At 40.3% G+C, this 17996-nt stretch overlaps 3 protein-coding genes across 4 annotated transcripts; 1 reads left to right on the forward strand and 2 right to left on the reverse strand.

Moving 5' to 3' along the window:
• Positions 1 to 206: 206 nt before the first annotated feature.
• LOC113689889 (myb family transcription factor IPN2) lies at positions 207 to 3818 on the forward strand. 2 transcript variants are annotated; one of them, XM_027207690.2, is made up of 6 exons: positions 207 to 1396; positions 1597 to 1673; positions 1805 to 1871; positions 2068 to 2137; positions 2492 to 2534; positions 2757 to 3818. In XM_027207690.2, the coding sequence occupies exons 1-6, from the start codon at positions 1222 to 1224 to the stop codon at positions 3633 to 3635; spliced, it is 1311 nt and encodes a 436-aa protein (XP_027063491.1). In that variant the 5' UTR covers positions 207 to 1221; the 3' UTR covers positions 3636 to 3818. The 2 variants fall into 2 exon arrangements, with proteins under 2 accessions (XP_027063491.1, XP_027063492.1); XM_027207691.2 differs by having other exon boundaries at positions 1136 to 1396; positions 1805 to 1862.
• A 2314-nt stretch (positions 3819 to 6132) lies between these two features.
• Positions 6133 to 13543, reverse strand: LOC113690468 (uncharacterized). Its single transcript, XM_027208381.2, has 3 exons — positions 11140 to 13543; positions 10596 to 10973; positions 6133 to 6802 (listed from the first exon to the last, which is right to left on the reverse strand). Exons 1-3 carry the CDS (start codon positions 11593 to 11595, stop codon positions 6215 to 6217), a joined length of 1422 nt encoding a protein of 473 aa, XP_027064182.1. The 5' UTR covers positions 11596 to 13543; the 3' UTR covers positions 6133 to 6214.
• Positions 13544 to 13699: 156 nt separating this feature from the next.
• On the reverse strand, positions 13700 to 17719 carry LOC113690467 (uncharacterized). The gene is made up of 4 exons (XM_027208380.2): positions 16415 to 17719; positions 16170 to 16319; positions 14787 to 14972; positions 13700 to 14026 (listed from the first exon to the last, which is right to left on the reverse strand). The coding sequence occupies exons 1-4, from the start codon at positions 17552 to 17554 to the stop codon at positions 13946 to 13948; spliced, it is 1557 nt and encodes a 518-aa protein (XP_027064181.1). The 5' UTR covers positions 17555 to 17719; the 3' UTR covers positions 13700 to 13945.
• Positions 17720 to 17996: the final 277 nt, after the last annotated feature.

Consider the following 17996-nt stretch of genomic DNA (forward strand, 5'->3'; position numbering starts at 1 on the left):
AGAAGACATGAAAAGCTCCACATTAATTGCTTTACTACTTCAGCGCTTTGGTTTTCCCGTCCCCTCCTTTTGTTAAAATACTCCCTACCCACCATTTTTCAAATACTTTTACCATCATCCATTCATTCAATTCTTCTTGATTGATGCATGTTGTTGTGTTATATAGTATACTACTACTACTGCCATGCTGCTACTGCTACTGACTCGTACGGAGTATTATACCCTAAAGCATGGGATGGGAGTTGGGAGTACATTGGGAGGACCTCGCTAGCTCCATTTGGAATCACTGCATGCATGCAGCTTACTTGCAGCAGTAATGGTACTAGGAGGAGGAAGGGTAGCAGTGCTAGTTTTTTTTTGTTGTACGTATACAGCACACATGACCGAGCAACTGTTTGTTCATTAATTATTGAGACAATTGACTGATTTGCTTAGTACGTAATTAACTTGTTAGTATGTACTCCATTAAGTAGTGACTTGAGAGTAGTATTATATTACTCGCACTAGCCAACAGGCACGTCTGAGACATCTGTGTACAGACCTGCTAACTTTTGGGTCGTTTACTGAAAGGAGCTCGCTTTGCCCGAAACATGTATGTAATTAGCAGTAGCAGTGTCATCATTATATCATCACGTCCTTGAGTGCTTTGTCATTAAAGCAGATGGAAGCTTAATCAATAATCACAGAGATCGATGAGGATCAAGTAGCAAAAGCTTCAAGCCTAATACCATCAATTACCTAGCTACCTACTCTCAACAATTTTCATTTTACATAGGCCAAAATAATACGTACCATAGGTGGACCAAAGCAAAGAATAAGAAAAATTGACAAGTGCAGGCTAATCTTCTGTGTTTGTAAAAACCGTCTAGTAATTTTCTGGTTTTTTCTTTTTCTAAACAGGTGTAGCTCCATCGAGTTGCTTTTTTTTTGTCTTATAGTATAGTATAGGGCAAGATTTCGTTGCGTAGTAGGGGTCCAGGGGTTTCTTTCAAAGGTGTAGTAACTCCTATATTTCAGAAAGCAGGAAAGCCGTGTTCACTTTGTCCAATTAAAACCGCACCTATATTCTCTTCTCTCTTCTATATGCCTGCAGGCATTTGTTCTTGTTCCTGAATCTCCCAAAAAAACCCACCCACCCGCCCCCCGGTACGCTCCCCATTCATTCATTCATTCTTGGCAGCAGCAGCAGCAGCAGCTAGCCGTGTGTGTGGGAGAGAGAAAATGTTCCATACAAAGAAGCCGGCCTCAGCTATGAATTCGCATGAGAGGCCCATGTCATGTGTTCAAGGAGATTCCGGCCTTGTCCTCACCACTGATCCTAAGCCCCGCCTCAGATGGACTGTTGAGCTTCATGAGCGTTTTGTTGATGCTGTAACCCAGCTTGGTGGACCTGACAGTACTCACCTTTTCTACTACTACTTCTACTTCCTCCTCCTTCTTTCTTAGCTCCAATCATTAATATTGATCATCTTCTCTTTTTGTTTTTGGTCGCCAGTTATACGTAGTTGATCTCCATTCGTGTCTTTCCTTAAACTTTTATTTCTGATCATCCTAATTTTGTCGTTCTTGTCTTTAATTGATACTGTGCGCATGCAGAGGCCACCCCAAAGACAATCATGAGAGTTATGGGAGTCAAGGGTCTCACTCTTTATCATCTCAAGAGCCATCTTCAGGTTTCTTAATTACTTCAAACATGATGAGATGTTTCCCAACTTCTTTACTTGATTTCCTCCAGAAACACATCTAACTTGTATCTGTTCTAACCTTCTGTTCCTTTTCCTCTTTCCAATCTCTTCTGGATTAGAAATTCAGGCTCGGAAAGCAGCCCCACAAGGAGTTCAGTGATCACCCGATAAAAGATGGTGAGAGAGGTGACTATTGCTAATTCTCTTCATTGGATCGCCCCAATACAATAGTAGAATCATTCACCAATTCATATATATATATATATTTCATGTTCTTGTAGCCGTAGTTCACGACCTAGGCTTCACCCCCAACCCAACAACTATACTATTAAACGTGTTTAACTTTTCTGCTGTTGTTGATCTTAATTATTAATGATGGCAGCTTCAACTTTAGAACTTCAACGAAGTAGTTCCGCTTCATCTTCGGGGATGATTGGTCGCAGCATGAACGAGTATGTTATAGTAATTGCCCCCTTTTCTTTTTCTTCTAATTCGCTATGTTTGGCTCTATCCTATCTTTATTGTAATTTATCTCCTTTGGAAAAAAAAAAAAAATTCTACTTTTTGGTCTGGAAGAGTATCAAAATTTCTTTCACTACTAGTCTCTAACATCGTATTTAATTTTGGTTAATTGCGGGGCCTGATGAATAACTAGAAATCTTGCTTCTAATTTTTGAATTAAAACTTTGTAATTGTTGGTCTAATTAGTCTTATGAGCTGTTGGTTTTACTTCATGAAACTGTATGTATGCATGGTATTTGTGATTCGATCACTGGCAGTAATGTTCGCATCACTGATGCAATTAGGATGCAAATGGAAGTGCAGAGAAGACTTCACGAACAGTTAGAGGTATGTATATATTGTATATACAGACTCGCAGCACCCTATTATACATCTGAATCCACCCAACCCCTCCTATAGGAAAAAGAGAGGGAGAGGGAGAGAGGGAGAGGAGAGGGAAAAAAAAAACGTAAATAAGAAAGTCGGTATTAATGGGGAGGCTAGTCATATAATATATTCCTATACACGGGGATTGAAGAAATACTGAGGTTGAAACATGCATGTGGGCAGGTACAAAGACACCTTCAGTTGAGGATTGAGGCACAAGGAAAGTACATGCAAACTATTCTGGAGAAAGCTTGTCAAACACTGGCCGGGGAAAATATGGCCTCTGCAGCAGCAGCAGGGAGCTATAACAAGGGTGGAAATCAAGCGGGGGGAGGAGTGGTGGACATTAAGGAATTTGGTCCCCCTCTCAGTTTTCCATCTCTCCAAGACCTCAACATATACGGATCAGGTGAGCAACTTGAACTTCAACAGGGCGGCATGGTGGTGGACAGATCACCGTCGCTGGACGGATTCATGTCAAACAACAACGACACCCAACTGTGCCACCTGGGCAAGAAGAGGCCTACGCCGCCTAGCCCTTATGGCGGAGGAAGTGGCAAGAGCCCCGCAGCGGCAGCCAGCTTGATGTGGTCTGATCATCATCATCATCATCACGATCTCCGCCTGCAAGAACTAGGATCAGCAGCAGCATCCTGTCTCGGTAATTCCCAAGACCATCATCATCATCACGATGCTTTCAAAGGCGATCACCACCACCAAATTCAGATGAATAATGCACCTTCAGGAGCAGGAGTACTGTCACTTGAGAGAAGCAATGTGGACGTCGTGATTGATTCTTTGTCGGACAGTACCTGTAGTAATATGTACGAGACAAAGCCATTGATAAGCGGTAGTTGTGGAGCAGATGGTGGTATGGTATTGGGGGGTACTGATCAAAAGAATGCATCCTCCAAGCTCGAAAGGCCCTCTCCTCGAAGAGCCTCTACTACTGCAACTACTCCTCCTCCATCGTCATCCAGTGATCATAGGATGAATGCAGTGCAGATTGGTACAGCTGCTGCCGGTGCCATGTCCCAGGCACGAAACTCTCCGTTCGGATGATCTATCGTAAGGACGGATTTACCATAGAGATCGATATGCATGATTAATGATGCTTCATACGAGTCTTTAATTTAGGGGTAAGATGGATATTTAGGGTTTCGGGTCTTAATTAAGGAATCACGCAAATTACCTGTGAATTCATTTTGGTGACCATATATATATATTTATGCATTAATTCCAGCATGATTTGACGTATCCTGAATATATGTATCTCCGGTTTTGTTTCCAAAAGCTTGAGTCAGTAGGTAGCTAGCTGTGCATGGCTTCTTTAACATTTGTATACTATATGAACACACCAGTAGTGTCACTGTTAGTAGTAATTAAGTTGATTAATTGGAGTTTTATTTGTCTTTATCTTGGATCTAGATAGTGTCCAAAAACAAAAAATGATTATGTAATTAATTTGAAAAAAACATTTTGAATGGAAGTGAGTGAGTCACATTAATTAATTATGGTATGGTGACCGACCGACGTGCGTGGTGTATTTCATATATATATATATATATATATATATATATATATATATATATATATATATATATATATAGCAGAGGTGTTAATTAGCTGCTAATTCTCTTATTATTCCAGTTCCAGTTGAGGGTGCATGGGATTAGGCATGAAAATTGAGATGATGGTTTTGAGGAGTCATTTATTATTGCATTTTATTTATGTTGTTTTGTTCCTGAATGATGAAGCAATGATTGTTGGGGAAACCTTTTTCCGACCCTGCATCTACACATATAAATATATACATATAGTGCTCTAGCTAGCTCTTTCTTTCTTTTTTTTCTTTTTGTAAGGAAGGACGTTAATGAATCCGTCCAGGTTTGATATATATGAATAATATCCGTCCTCCACGGTGATGATGATGATGATGGAATCATGATGGTAATTATTAATTAAGGCAAGGACGTCAATTAGTCCATTCGTTGGAATTTGAGAAAAACGGAAGGATCATATACATCATGACGTACTTGGCCTTTTCAGTCAATAATAATAATGGATTAACTTTTGTCGGGAATGGATTAAGCTTTGGAGTAATTGAACTACGTACTACTTTAGAGTTTAGAGTTTAGAGTTAGAGCAATCTCAATCTCAGGATCTCCTTTTTTTTTTTTTGTGGGGGTTTAGAACTTTATACAAGGGAAGATTAGTGAAGCCCATCGACAAAGAGGATCTTACTTTGATGCCTCATTTTCTTGCTTCTTTTATGATTTCCAGATAGCTCAGGTCAGGGGGCCTAGCTCCAAAGATAGATAGTATATTGCTGTCAACTGTCGCATTCTTCTGGAGGCAAAACAAATTAAATTCTCCCAACTTTATTCTCTCTGTTCCTCCCCCAGATTTCAGATACATTACATGCCCGCCGACTTCGGCTTCAAACTCCAACGATGGATAATATGGACATGCATGCAGAAAAAGGGGGGAGAGTACATAACATACATCAAAGTTTTTTATTTTTAGTGGGAAGAGTGACTTGTAAGTAAGAGAGATATAGAGAGAGTAGCGGTAAAGTTTAAAGGTCTCTCAAAACAAAACGCACTCTTTAATGGATGGATGAAACTTCTCTTCTACTGCTACATAGTACATAGTAGTAGTAGTACTACTACGTACGCACGTAGTATCTTTCATTTCAGCTACAGCAGCCCTTTAGTAAATGGTGTACTTTATTAATTTAGAATAAAATAATACTAGTAATCAAGAACATTTAGATGAACGGTTCTTTCTTGCTGTGGGGAAAAAAAAAAAAAAAAATAGTCCAAAGTCACCCGCGGGCAAGAATGGAAGCGTTGATATCTGCGTAGTTTAATTGGACTGCAATCAATCCACGCAATTCATGGTTTAAAGCAACTCGAGTGCAGATTTATCCCAAAGAAGAAATTAAATAACATTTCGACGGTGACCTCCAGTAAGTAGCACTACTAAGTAGTAGAATTGTTATGAGCAAGTTACTTGGGTGTAGGGAGGACTTGGGGTTGAGCGGAGAACTTGGCAAATCTTTTCCCGAAAGGTGAAAATTGGCACTAAATTTGAGTTAGAAAGAATTTCAATAAAGCTTGCGAAGAATTAGTATGGGAACAAATGCACTTAATTGTAAAACACCAAGCAGCAGTTCATAATAAGCAGCAGTTAATTGTAAAACTCCTTGCACCAAATGCAAAGATAAAACAGAACAGAAGAAGCCTGCTGTTATTAATTTGCAACTTCGGTGCAGTGCCACTTCTATATTTGTGTCAAGTGTCCTGTTTATTTAATTTGTCATGTACTAGTTATTTAAATTTCTTTTACCATCTATGATAAATAAGATTGACACTGAATTTGACACCGAGTAGTGACATAGAGGATCCCAACTGCTTCAGTTGGTGCTACGTCACGTCTTTAATGCAGTTTGGATTTTTTTTTTTTGGAAATTAAATTATACTCTATAGGTGGGATTGGGAAAGGATATATAATTGCAGCGAACTTGCTGCTGTGACTGTGAGTTAGTTAAAAAAAGTTACGGACAAATCGTGACCATTTATATTCAGGAAAGGAAAATGCATTTTCACGGCAAAATATTTTTTAAAAAAAAATTACTATTAATGTGATGAATAATGTGTACTTTCATCCCATACATCGGCAGGAGGGATGAAGGAGTCGGGTGAAAGCCCCGGGACGCCAAAAACGACGTCGTGGATGGCCCAGGTCTCTTCCATGGTCGTCCTACAATGCTGCGTGGATACCTCTCCGAAACGGAATACAGTGGCAACGGTCCTGCCTTGATGGGCAATGAGGAGGCCGTCAACGTCCCTGTAGTCTCCGATGCTGCTCCCAATGGTTGTCTCCCAGTAAACAGCGCCCGAAACCGAAGGATGATCACTTCCATTTTCGCGGCGCCCAGCTGCCGGCTGCTGCTCATCCTCTTCCTCCTCCCGCTGCTGCTGCTGCTGTACTAAAACTCTGGTCAGGTGGGAGTCCTCTAGATATATGAGAAGCCCACTCTTTTGGCTGAAGTAGCCGTACAAGACGTGCCTGATCACTTCAGCAGGACCCTCGTTCCTTTCCATCACCGTCGCCCGATCTGCTGCCACTTTTAACACGAAGCAATCTTCATCTCCAATTCGTTTCTCTCCTAAGCACCGTGCTTTGCCGGCAAACAAACTCGCCGTGCTCTTTGGGTCCAACCCCTGCAATCCAATATGAAAGCTACTATTACATCTTCATTGAAGCGCTGGTGAAACTTTTTCTTCAAAGAATCAACCCCATATTTGACATGGGCATTGAATACTGAAATATTTTGGGATCTCCACTAGGTACTAGTTCTGACAAGGCAGTACAAGACTACAAGTTAAGTTAAACGCTTGTGTGAGAGTAATATATTTAATGCAATTATAAGGTATAAATTTTGTAGAAAATGTACTGAAGTGAAGTAGAAGACAGAAAACCATAATTAAGACAAAGACATGCGAACCTGTGGCTTAAAATGTAAGAGGCACTTTATTCGCTAACTAAAGAAGTATCACTGCATAGATGCACAGTAAAGTTGGGAAAAAAAAACGGTGCAAAAATTAAGGAATACTAACGGATGAGTCCACCTAGGTGTGCAAAGGAATTTAGAGTTTTCGTATTCAAGAGTGGCAAAATTAGTTTGAATTCAGGACCATGATTTTTAAAAGCAGAAATTATGATTTCGAGTTCTCAAATTGAAATCGGAATTCAACTACCTAATTCAATTTTAAAAAAATTTCGTATATATAGTAATATATAATAAATGTGAGTCATTATATTATGTAACAACAATAAAATAGTATACTACATCCAACTGACTAATCTAGGTTTTTTTTAATAAATTCCAAAACAGTTTTCATTCACATAAATTCAATAGGATATCTTTTTTTTTTTTTTCTTCTGGCAACGATACCATATGCATAATCTAATTTATTCTATTTTATAGAGTAGGGAGTCTAAAGAGAATGTATAAGGAGCTAACAAATATACAGATTTGATTAGATCAAAAGAATGCTCTGATATCTCTTCTAAATTTTTATTATTGGAAGTGAGATTCGAATCCCGACCGCCATCCAAAAATATACCGTGTCTAAAATGGGAGAACAAAGTGTGCGGAGAAGCGGATGGTCAAGAAACGATAGCCGGGTAGGGCCAGCCCAACAAAGACCAAAGCTTTAGTAGGCTCCGCCGTGGTAGCAGTAGACAGGCGTGCAAGGGCCGAAGGGAGTGTTTGGTGCAAGCGAACCAAGTATTAGCTAGCTGTAGTGCAAACTACTACCAATTGAGAGTCGGGGGAGCCCAAAATGTGGAAATGGACATACGGGAGAGTGGGAAGGAGAATGAAAGAATGGTAATTCATACAAATTTTTTTTTAAAAAAAAGGCAATGGATTGGACTGGGGAAATGGGGAGTTGGGTCGGGCAAAGGATCCGGATCCCCTTTGTACACACGACGCCAGGTTAGTATAAACCATTTGTACCATCTTATCCTCTTTTTTTTTTTTTTTTTTAAGCATACACCATTTGTATCATCTATTCTACTGTTTGCTGATTAATTTTGTTCGAATCGGATGGGAAAATGTGGAAGCAATACATCCTACGTTCGATGGCAGTAGTGCTAACCCCCAGCAGATTTGACTGCAGTAGTAATGCTTCGTAAAGAATTTTAACTAATAAAATTCTGCTATGACAACATGGCATGTTTTGGATCACTTGGTTTATGTGTGGGGCCCGTAAACCTGGTCTACACAAGTTTTTGCCGCGAACTTCTTCTTGTTCTTGGGAGCGGTGAAGGGTGACCGTAGTCTTTACCACTTTTACTTACTTCTATAAAGAAAGGATCAAAAGCAAGCAAAAGCGCCGGGCATCCCCCATCTCATCTTGTTCCTCCTCCTGCTCTCTCTCTCTCTCTCTATTGCCTCACCCATCCCCAGCTCTCTTCTAGTTTTAATAAACATCCTGCTCACTCAATTTACATCATAATTTACACAAACAATATATATATATATATATATATATATGTGTGTATATACACTGTAGAATTGATTTTCATGCTTTTCTCTTCCGGTAATTAACTGATACAGTGCTCACCCACACCATACACTAGTACATATTTTGCTTTTCCTTTTCTTTTTTCTTTTTGGGTGATACTGCTGGTACAACTTGCACTTACAACGAACCGGCGTATATAATACAAGAAAAGAGTAGTGTTCCGGAAACCTCCTTGAGATTTTTTAACAATTTCATTTAGCTCCCTTGAGTTTTTAAAAATTACACATACATCCTCTATCATTTAAAATGATAATAATACCCTTAAATATTTTAATGAAATTTCCATGTGCAATATGCTTATTATACTTAGAATGACTTTTAAAATTATTTTTCATCATTTTTCCATCTTATTCCACTTTTTTTTAAAAATTTTTGCCAATAAAATTGTAAAATTATCACTATTATTTCTAGTTTCTATTATAACCAAATGTTGAACTAATGATTTTTTTGACGAGGTAACTTATATGTAATCCAATGTTTTTGCTGATTTTTGTTTTCTATTTTTTGGTATTAAAAGTAACAATAAATAAAAAAAAATAGCCCAAAATTATTACTAAATTATGATAATTCCACTACTCGAAAAATTTATAAATTCTAAATGAATTATTTCAACATTTTCTTTTCTATCTTATAAATCTAAATCTATAATAAAATACCATCACAAATATCCTATCATAATAATAAAATTATTATTATAGTTGTTTATCAAATAGTAGGCATAGATATGAAAATTTTGGCATCCTTTTCCTATAACTATACTAAATAATCTTATAATTATATAGAAAAATAAATTAAAACTCATTGCACAAGGATATTTTTGGGCATTCATTTAAAAATTTGATTAAATCAATAGTATTTTAAGATTTTATTACTGAAACTATCAAATCAAAGGAAGCAGGCGTAATTTTTCAAACCTTAGGAAAGTTCAGTGAAATTGTCAGAAAGATTTCTAAAATTATACGCAACTACCTACACCCTACTCCCAACTCCATATATGCAAGTACTCTTTGTTATGGCCAACTTAGGGTCATGTACATATGAAATTTTTATGGAGTTATTTATTCAAACAAACAAAAGTTAACCATATGAAATTTAAAAACAAATTGCGGTGGTTAAATATCTAAGGAATTCAATTTTAGGTAGCGTTAAAATATACGGGGCTGCCAGCTTGCCTTTGGCAAATTTCTAAATCCATGAGCAAGCAGGAAACTATGGCCCTGTCAGTTTGGAAATGGCCACCACTTTAATTATAATAATTTTAGTTATAATAATTTTAAAAAAATTCTCAAAAATTTTAAAATACACGTTTCAAAATATTCAAAAACATACAAAAAAAAAAAAAAAAAAAAATTTCTCATTCTTCCTTTCTTCCTCCTCCTCTCCCACCTTTAACCCACCACCACTTTTGCCACCATCCAAGACCGACCAACGCCAACAACCACCTCTTTTTTCTTTTTCCTTCTTTCTCTTCCTCTCGCCTTCCTCCTTCTTCCCTCTCCCCTGCCACCCTCCCCCTCTCCCCAGCACAATCTGGTCACGCGACCAAATCACGCCAAGGGATGAGGAGGGAGAGGGAGAGAGAAATTATATTTATATGTATATATAAGAATGGCAGGAGAGAGGAAAGGGAGACGAAGAAGAGTGGAAAAAGAAGGAAAAAGAAAGAAAAGAAAAAAAGAAAAGAAAAAAAAGTTTTTCATCTTAAAATTTTTTTCCACAAATCCTACATACGCTGTAGTAAAGGTTTAGACAAATACATGAAATACTCGTTTGCCAAACAGGCCTAGGCTTTCTGGCGGGGTTACCATTGGTGGAGAGGTGGAGACAGTAGAAGTGTAGTGTGTGTGTGTGTGTGCTTGGCACGGGTAGAGACTGTATGTATGGGAGTATAGTAGTAGATAATAGAGACGGACGGACGGACCTGGATAATGCGACGTAAGGGACGTTGAGGGCCTTTGGCCGCGTGGGTGCCCAGCCAGGGTGTATGCCTCCACACGATCTTGGAATCGCTGCCGGCCAGGACCTTGTTACCCCCAACCACCAGCTCCAGCGACCACATTCCCGGCGACATCTGCCACAGCACGAAGCATCCCTTCTCCCCGCTACTCCTCGTTCCCAGTGTCTTCACTGTTCCTCCTCCCGAAATCTCTGTCGGGAAGCACATCATCTTCACCGTGCCGGCCGTGTACATGTTTCTGGGGACTTTCTGTTGTTGTTGCTGGTGCTGGTGCTTGGATTTCGAGGAGCATCCCGTCGCGGCCAAGTATTGTTGAATAATGTAATGCGCAGTAGAGGTCTCCTGTGTATTAGTACGTAGTAGGAGTATAAGAATTGCATCTACCGCGTCCGTACTAGAAGTAAAGCAACATCACAGTTTAATTGATATAGTCCGCAGTAGAAGAAGTAACATCACAGTAGACGCCTCTCCCTCTCATTCTCTCATTAATTAAACCTTGCGTACGTACAATGGGAATGTCTTTGATGATGGTAGGATTGTAAGGATGAAGAATTGGATTGGTGTTCTGATGACCGTAGTAGGAGTGGTAGTTGTTGTTGTTGTTGTCGTTGCCGTTTTCATTATTGTTGATGGGCAGAGGAATGGGGCCAAGTGGGCAAGCCAAGACCCCGAGCAAAAGCTTCAAGTCTTGCCTCTTGGCCGCATTAATATTGGCAGGGTATGCTGAGGACATGGAGAAGCTCCTGCTGCCCCCTCCTCCTCCTCCTCCTGCAGGGTCGGCTGCCAAGCTCCTCTGTGCTCTAAACCATTCCCGAATCACTTCCCAGGAGGAGGTGGTCTCTTTCTTATTTCCAGACTGGCAGTGGTGGTGGTGCATTTCGAGATCGGGGCCTTCCATGAGAGGGGTCAGAGGTTGGGTGGTGCACCACCTCTGATTTCTGCGAGCAGCTCTGCAGGATGCCATCGTTCTGTACTACTTTTATTGGATAATAATAGTACCAATGCGGACTTTTAAATGACTGATCAGGCGAAGGAAGAAGTATGAATGCTACGTGTAAATTGGAATAGTAGCGACCGGCGAGCGAGAGACGGTACAAAATAGACGGGCTACCTGATCCTGATGTCTAATATTTATTTGTCTTTTGGCTTACTAATTCTTACTGCAGTAATTCTTATTACTGCACCAGCTAAGCATGTGGGTTTGTAGTCGATGATGAGTGATGACGCCAGCGAGTAAAACACTACAGTACTTTTTTTTTTTTTGGGATCAAACGAGTAAAACACTCATCAGTAAGTAGTACTAGTAGTTGGTAATAATAGACAGTAGTATTTCTTTTTATATACGTTTCCTGGAAGGGCTGCCTTCGCTTTGTTCCCTTGCTTTATTCGCATTCTTCTCTCTCCCTTTATTTCATTTGCAAACGCGCACCTGCTTTTCTGAGCCGCTCCAAACGCCGTGAAAGGGGGCTACTTGCATTACATATGAATTAGGTACGAAGCCCCTTTTTGTAATTAACTCATATGAATTAGGTACGACAGCAAGCAGGAGCCACCTTATGGGTCAATTGCCCGTTCTCAACTTCACAAAATTATCCTTCAAAAACAAAAACCCACCGTCCTTCACCGTGCCTATCTTGCTTTGTCCAGACCCAGCGTCCCCGTTGGGCTTCCAACTAATTTCTTCTTCTTTTCTGCATCTACTCAGTCTTAAAGTACAAGTAAGACAGAAGTCAAAGTCATGTAGCTGATTATATGTGCGTTAGGGGGCACATTAACCTCCCAATGACAGTAATGAGTTCTTTGGTGAAGCCTCGTTTTCCTTTGGCACGTCTTTCGAAAGACAGAGGAATTACGCTATCAACCGGGATCGTCCAACCGCTCTTTTGTCGGTAAATAAAAGCATGGTACTCGGTAGATATTAAGGTGAACGGCGAGATGGTTAAAAAGTCACAACTCAATTACTTGCTGCGTGGAAGCCGGCGGCGGAAGGCAAATCAGAGGGAGAGGGGAATCAGCATAGAGTCGGCATCATCAGTGGTTGGATCAGCCCTGACTTGAGTGGAACAAGTGAGCATTATTGGCCCGTAAATGAAGTCGCACGTACGTTGCTGAAGGTGTTGAATTGGAAATGGCCAAGCTTCTTATGGTTATTTCTTAAAGCTCCACTGTAGCAGCCAATGTGAAAATTATAAGTAAATTCTGCAGTACATCAACGTGGAGTGAACTCGTTATGGCAAGATCTAGACTATAGCAGAGTTCTAATAGCTTCAAACTGCTTGGGTCTTGCTATGCTGTTTCTATTTCCCTCCTAATTCAAATCTAAGGGAAGCTTCAAAGTTCAAAACATCATTTACACATTGGTTCTCAACACGCAAGCTGCCGATATCTGTTTGTCCAACGCTAAGACTCCTGCCCCTCGTACCGATTATCTCCGCAGCGGGCAAAACAAGACAACATAATACTATGTAAGTAATGCAACGTTTGTTTGATCTACAAATGTAGGAAAGCTGGAGATCCAATCAGCTTGCTAATGTTATAAGCTGGTACCAAAATACACAGGCCATTTCCAGTATACTTCCGCACAAAAGGAATTGCAGACAAAAATTACCAGAGTCAGCCAAGTAGCCAACTGCAATGAATTATTATTACTTGTAATATACTTCCACATGGACAAAATGAATTATAGACAACGAACACGTAAGCAGCTGTGGAAAAAATATCCAGCGCACAAATTAGATGAACATAATACTTACGGTACTTCCAAGTCCTGCTGAAGAAGCTGAAATCTGCAATGGGTGAACGATGCATTTTTTATCTGATCATTTAGACCATCTTGGAAGGCTAGCGCCACAAAATGAATTCAACCTTCAAAGCCCCTCATCTGGCCAATTAATTCCCCAAACTTCTCAACTGAGGCATCAGAATCCTCATATACACTACCGAGGTGTGATGACCAAATCAACACAAGTTAAGACAAGTTCTATGAGAACCGAGATAGTACTAGTATTATCATTTGATGGCTCGCTAGTTTAAACCCATCACTTTTGGCCCATCCACATAACCATGTCTAAAGCAACAAACTGACATGTATATTCCAATTGAGCCGCCGAAGCAACAAAAATGCCAAACTGAAATATCAAATTGTTTACTAACGAAGAAAATTGCAAGAACAAATCAAAACAGGCTAAAGTAGAAGCACTTAACCAACAATAGAAAAACCTGAATCTCATCTAATACTAGCTAGTTGAGATCCCTCCCCCGACTGCCTAGGAGTTTCAGAGGTAATATATTTAACATGGTGAGCCATACCATGATTATTTATAGTGTTGGGAAATTTCTGACACAAGCTTGTCCATGAATTGGCATTTCTTATCAAATCCCCAACCTGGGTTACTCTGCAAAATGTCCAGTTACCAACTTTAAAATTCAGCACAAATGGCAAAGAGAATCAGGAACAGAAATTATGAAGTAAACACCCAGGGACTGCATGTTGGCCATAATCCTATGATAATCTAATGCTCATGAACACCAGAAGATTAAATCTTTCAAGATGCAAGGATATAATAACTCAGTTAACTATTCAAAAGTTCCCATAAGCCTCGTAACATAAGCAAGGAATCAGTACTTCAAAAGTAAACTTAGTCCAAACTCTGAAAACCCCTGTTTGGTTCATTTTTCTAATTAATGGAGAGGAATATGTTTCCATAAAATAGGAAATAAATGATGAAATGTTTTTAATTCATCATCATGTCCAAGGATGGCTATTGGAATTACATGCTGCTAGGGAATATGGAAAAGCAGGTGGACAGATAAGAAGATGCACATACACTGGAGAAGCAGACATACATATTGGAATTACCTTAGCTTAAAAACAAAAACATTTTATACTACACCTTATCATGTACAGTACAAGTAAGAGATTCTGTCCTTAAGATACAAAGAATGAGGTTTGAACTCTAATGCATGACACATACCAGTATACCACACAAAACAACGGTTGCAAAATGTTAAAATCAATTATGCATGTTAGTTTACTATGGAAACTACAAATTTCATCGTATTTAGTAAGATGAACTATCAACAGGAAATAATTAGTGAAATATCATTTTTCATTTTGGCAAAAAAAAAAAATAATGTCAACGAAAAAAAAAAAACCTGCAGAGAGAGAACGGCACGATTTGTGAATCGCTTTACTGAAGCAGGTACACTTTCTGGAAGCGCTTTCGCCACTCTTTCTATCTCTTCTTGTTGTTGCTTTGCAGTTACTCTATCGGGTCCACTGTAATAGTCAACAATTTCTTTTAGAAGTGGGACCTTCTTCATTGTTTCTTCCACAGCTTCCTGTCAAAGAAAAGAAAAGTGAAAAGAAATGAGAGTGGGCAGATAAGAGAGGAGAGAAAACAGCTCATCTTGTTTAAAGGAAAATCAAACCAATCAAACCAAAAAATGAAAGCAGATCTCACATAGAAAACAAGAGGCAAAATGAAATAACAAAATCACTTTGAGATCCTACCGTTCAACAAAAAGCAAGTTGTGAGTGGAGAGGAGAAAAGGCTGTAAAAAAGGTAAGATAAAAGGATAAAGTCATCAATTGTAACGTAAAATCTCAACCTTTTTTTTGGGACCTATTTGGTGAATTTGGGAGTTCTTAGTGCATCTGTTATGTGCCTTATCTTTACCCTACCTCATTAGAGGTCAACTTATCTGCGCTTTAGCTTTACATGTGAACCCATAATATTCTCACTGGTTAATTTTCAGCAAAATATAACAAATGAACGATGGCAAAAGACCAACTAACCTCAAACTAAGATTATACTTACCCGTACAACAAATGCAAATATAATATTGGGAAAGAGAACTACTTCGATACATGCATAAAATGATACACGAAATACATGCCCAAAAACTAACACGACTTTCTCAAGTAGTAATTGGTATATAAACCAGTTAAAGAAATTAATGTAAGACAAACAGAATCAAGCAACTCCAAAAGATGAAACTTTATAACTTTTCGCATTCAGAATCATACAAGATGAACACCACCATAGACCTCCAACTCTCCAAGTACAAGTCATAACCCTAGCTCATACACAGTTTGGGCGAACATGTCTGCTGAATGTTTATTCCAGCCAATTACAGGGATGAGCGAACCAAATGGCCACAAGAACATAGCTATCAGGCAATAACAAATTCTCTTCATGGATCAATCAAAATGTACAATTCCAGTAAAAATAAGAAAGGAAAATAAATTGTTCAGTTCAGGGTTCCCATTTTATTTTGGTGAATCAGTTATATTTTATAGGTATTCATGAAATAGCTTGGTGCAGAAAAAGTGTGTGTGTGTGTGTGTGTCTATATACATACACTCAGTCTTGGTGCAAGATATTAGCCCAATCGTTCAGTTGACACACTTCTAAAGAGGGCGGGTTGATTCCAGTCAGGATTCAACATTTAAAGAGAGTTCAACAATTGTTAAAATACCAAAAAGATTCCATGAGGCTGATAGCCAGAAAACAAAGGAATAATTTGCTGTTGTACCTCCCACTCTTGCTGACTTTGAATTCCTTCATACGCCATCAAGAATGGCTTCATCTTCTCAAGAGCGTCCCTAAGAGGGATAGGAGGTTTCTCATCAATGTCTGGATTGATGTCAAAGTTTCCCATAACATACTCCGGTTCACACTCTATCTGTAAGTTATTGGAGGAAAGGATTGAGTTGTGACTGCAATCAGCTCCTAGGCATTGAGAAATTACATCAAGTAGGTGTCCTTAAAATATTTTACCAGTAAGTTAGTGTGGAGAGCATCCAGGTAAGCATCGTCTTCAGGAGAAGGCAACACTCTGCTAGACATCTCCTCAAAGCCTTCAGATAACTGATCCTCGATATCAGGTCCAAGCCTCTGAGTCAATTTGTCACCATCTGCGTCGTCGCCAAGGTAAAGCCCAGCAGCAGAATCGTCGTCATCAGTATCCTCATAACCAGTATCCTCAAAACCAGCATCCTCAAAACGAGCCCCCCTGTCTCCTTGTCCCCTTGGTCCTCCTCCTCCTCGGCCTCTCCAAGCCTGCAATCCTCTGCCTCCTCGCCCACCTCTGCCCCTAAAACCTCCTCCTCCCCTTCCACCCCTAGCACCCTCATCGCGCCCAGTATCCCCTCTTCCTCCGGACAATATTCCAACAGCCTTCTTGGCAGCCTCCTCCGGACTCAACCGCTGGGCCGAGGTGGCAGCGCTATTGGTGCTACTGTCTTCTCTAGTGGCCCCGGGAGGCTGCTGCCGAGCCCGGATGTGACGGTTTTCTTCAATAGGCTTATCGGGGACAGGTGAGGGGGATCTCGGGGCCTTCCCTCGGCCGGCACCTGACAGAATTGTCAAGATGCTGGAAGGAAGATGGGTATCATCAGGGTTTCGGGGAACGGTCGGGGATTGGGTAGGCGGAGGGAAATGGGAATCATGGGGGGCTACCCCTCCATCTTTGGCTGAGAAAATGGGTTTTCTGCTGGGACCAGAGGGTTGAGCTGGCGCAGGTGTTGGTGGAGTAACGTGACCGGCGCCCAAGCCTGCTCCAATCCCTCGGCCTCGGCCTTGGCCCCGGCCGGGGACGGGGACGGGGACAGTAGTTTTATCAACGAAGGAAGTGAAGGGAGGGAGGGAAGAAGGCAGAGGTTTACCGGAGCCTCCTCCTCGTCCACCGCCTTGCCCATGACCAAACCCTGCAACGGAAGAATTCTCGGAGGGTTTGGGAGTGTGGTCCTCTTTTGTGAATTGGAATTTGGGGGAAATAGAACCGCGACCACGGCCTCTGCCTCCTCCTCCTCCTGCTGCGCCGGAGGAGGTGGAGAAAGGGGAAGTAGAGGAAGAGGAAATGAAGGAGGGTCTGGTGGTGGTGCAGGGATAGGAGAACTTTGAAAAGCTTCTTCTCATGGCCGTAGTACTCTTGAAGTAGCCTGCAAATTACAAAGGCCACCGGCCACCTGAATCGATTTGAATCCGCCAAAACTGGACACTTTACGCAGTAGCGGCTTAGGGTTTAGCACTAGTACAAAATTTTTATTTTTTTGCCCACTTAAAATGGAGTTTTGGATTGAAAAAGTTTAAAATGCCTTTGCTTGTCCAATAGAATGGCCGATATACCCTCCCTGAACATTGGTCAGGCCCGTATTCACCTCGGAAATAGCAATTGATTAGCTATTTTTGGAGTATTTTTAAATTTTACTAATTAGCATATGTATAAAAGAGGGAATGCCATGCCTCAAGAGTGTGTATTATATTGGTGATGTGGCAAAATATGATTGGGTGGATGTTCGTCCAAAATTTTTTAATCCCATGGTTTTGTTTATCATCATCATCATCATCACGTGTTCTG

Source organism: Coffea arabica, chromosome 7e, assembly GCF_036785885.1.
Source record: "Coffea arabica cultivar ET-39 chromosome 7e, Coffea Arabica ET-39 HiFi, whole genome shotgun sequence".
NCBI classification, from domain to species: domain Eukaryota; kingdom Viridiplantae; phylum Streptophyta; class Magnoliopsida; order Gentianales; family Rubiaceae; genus Coffea; species Coffea arabica.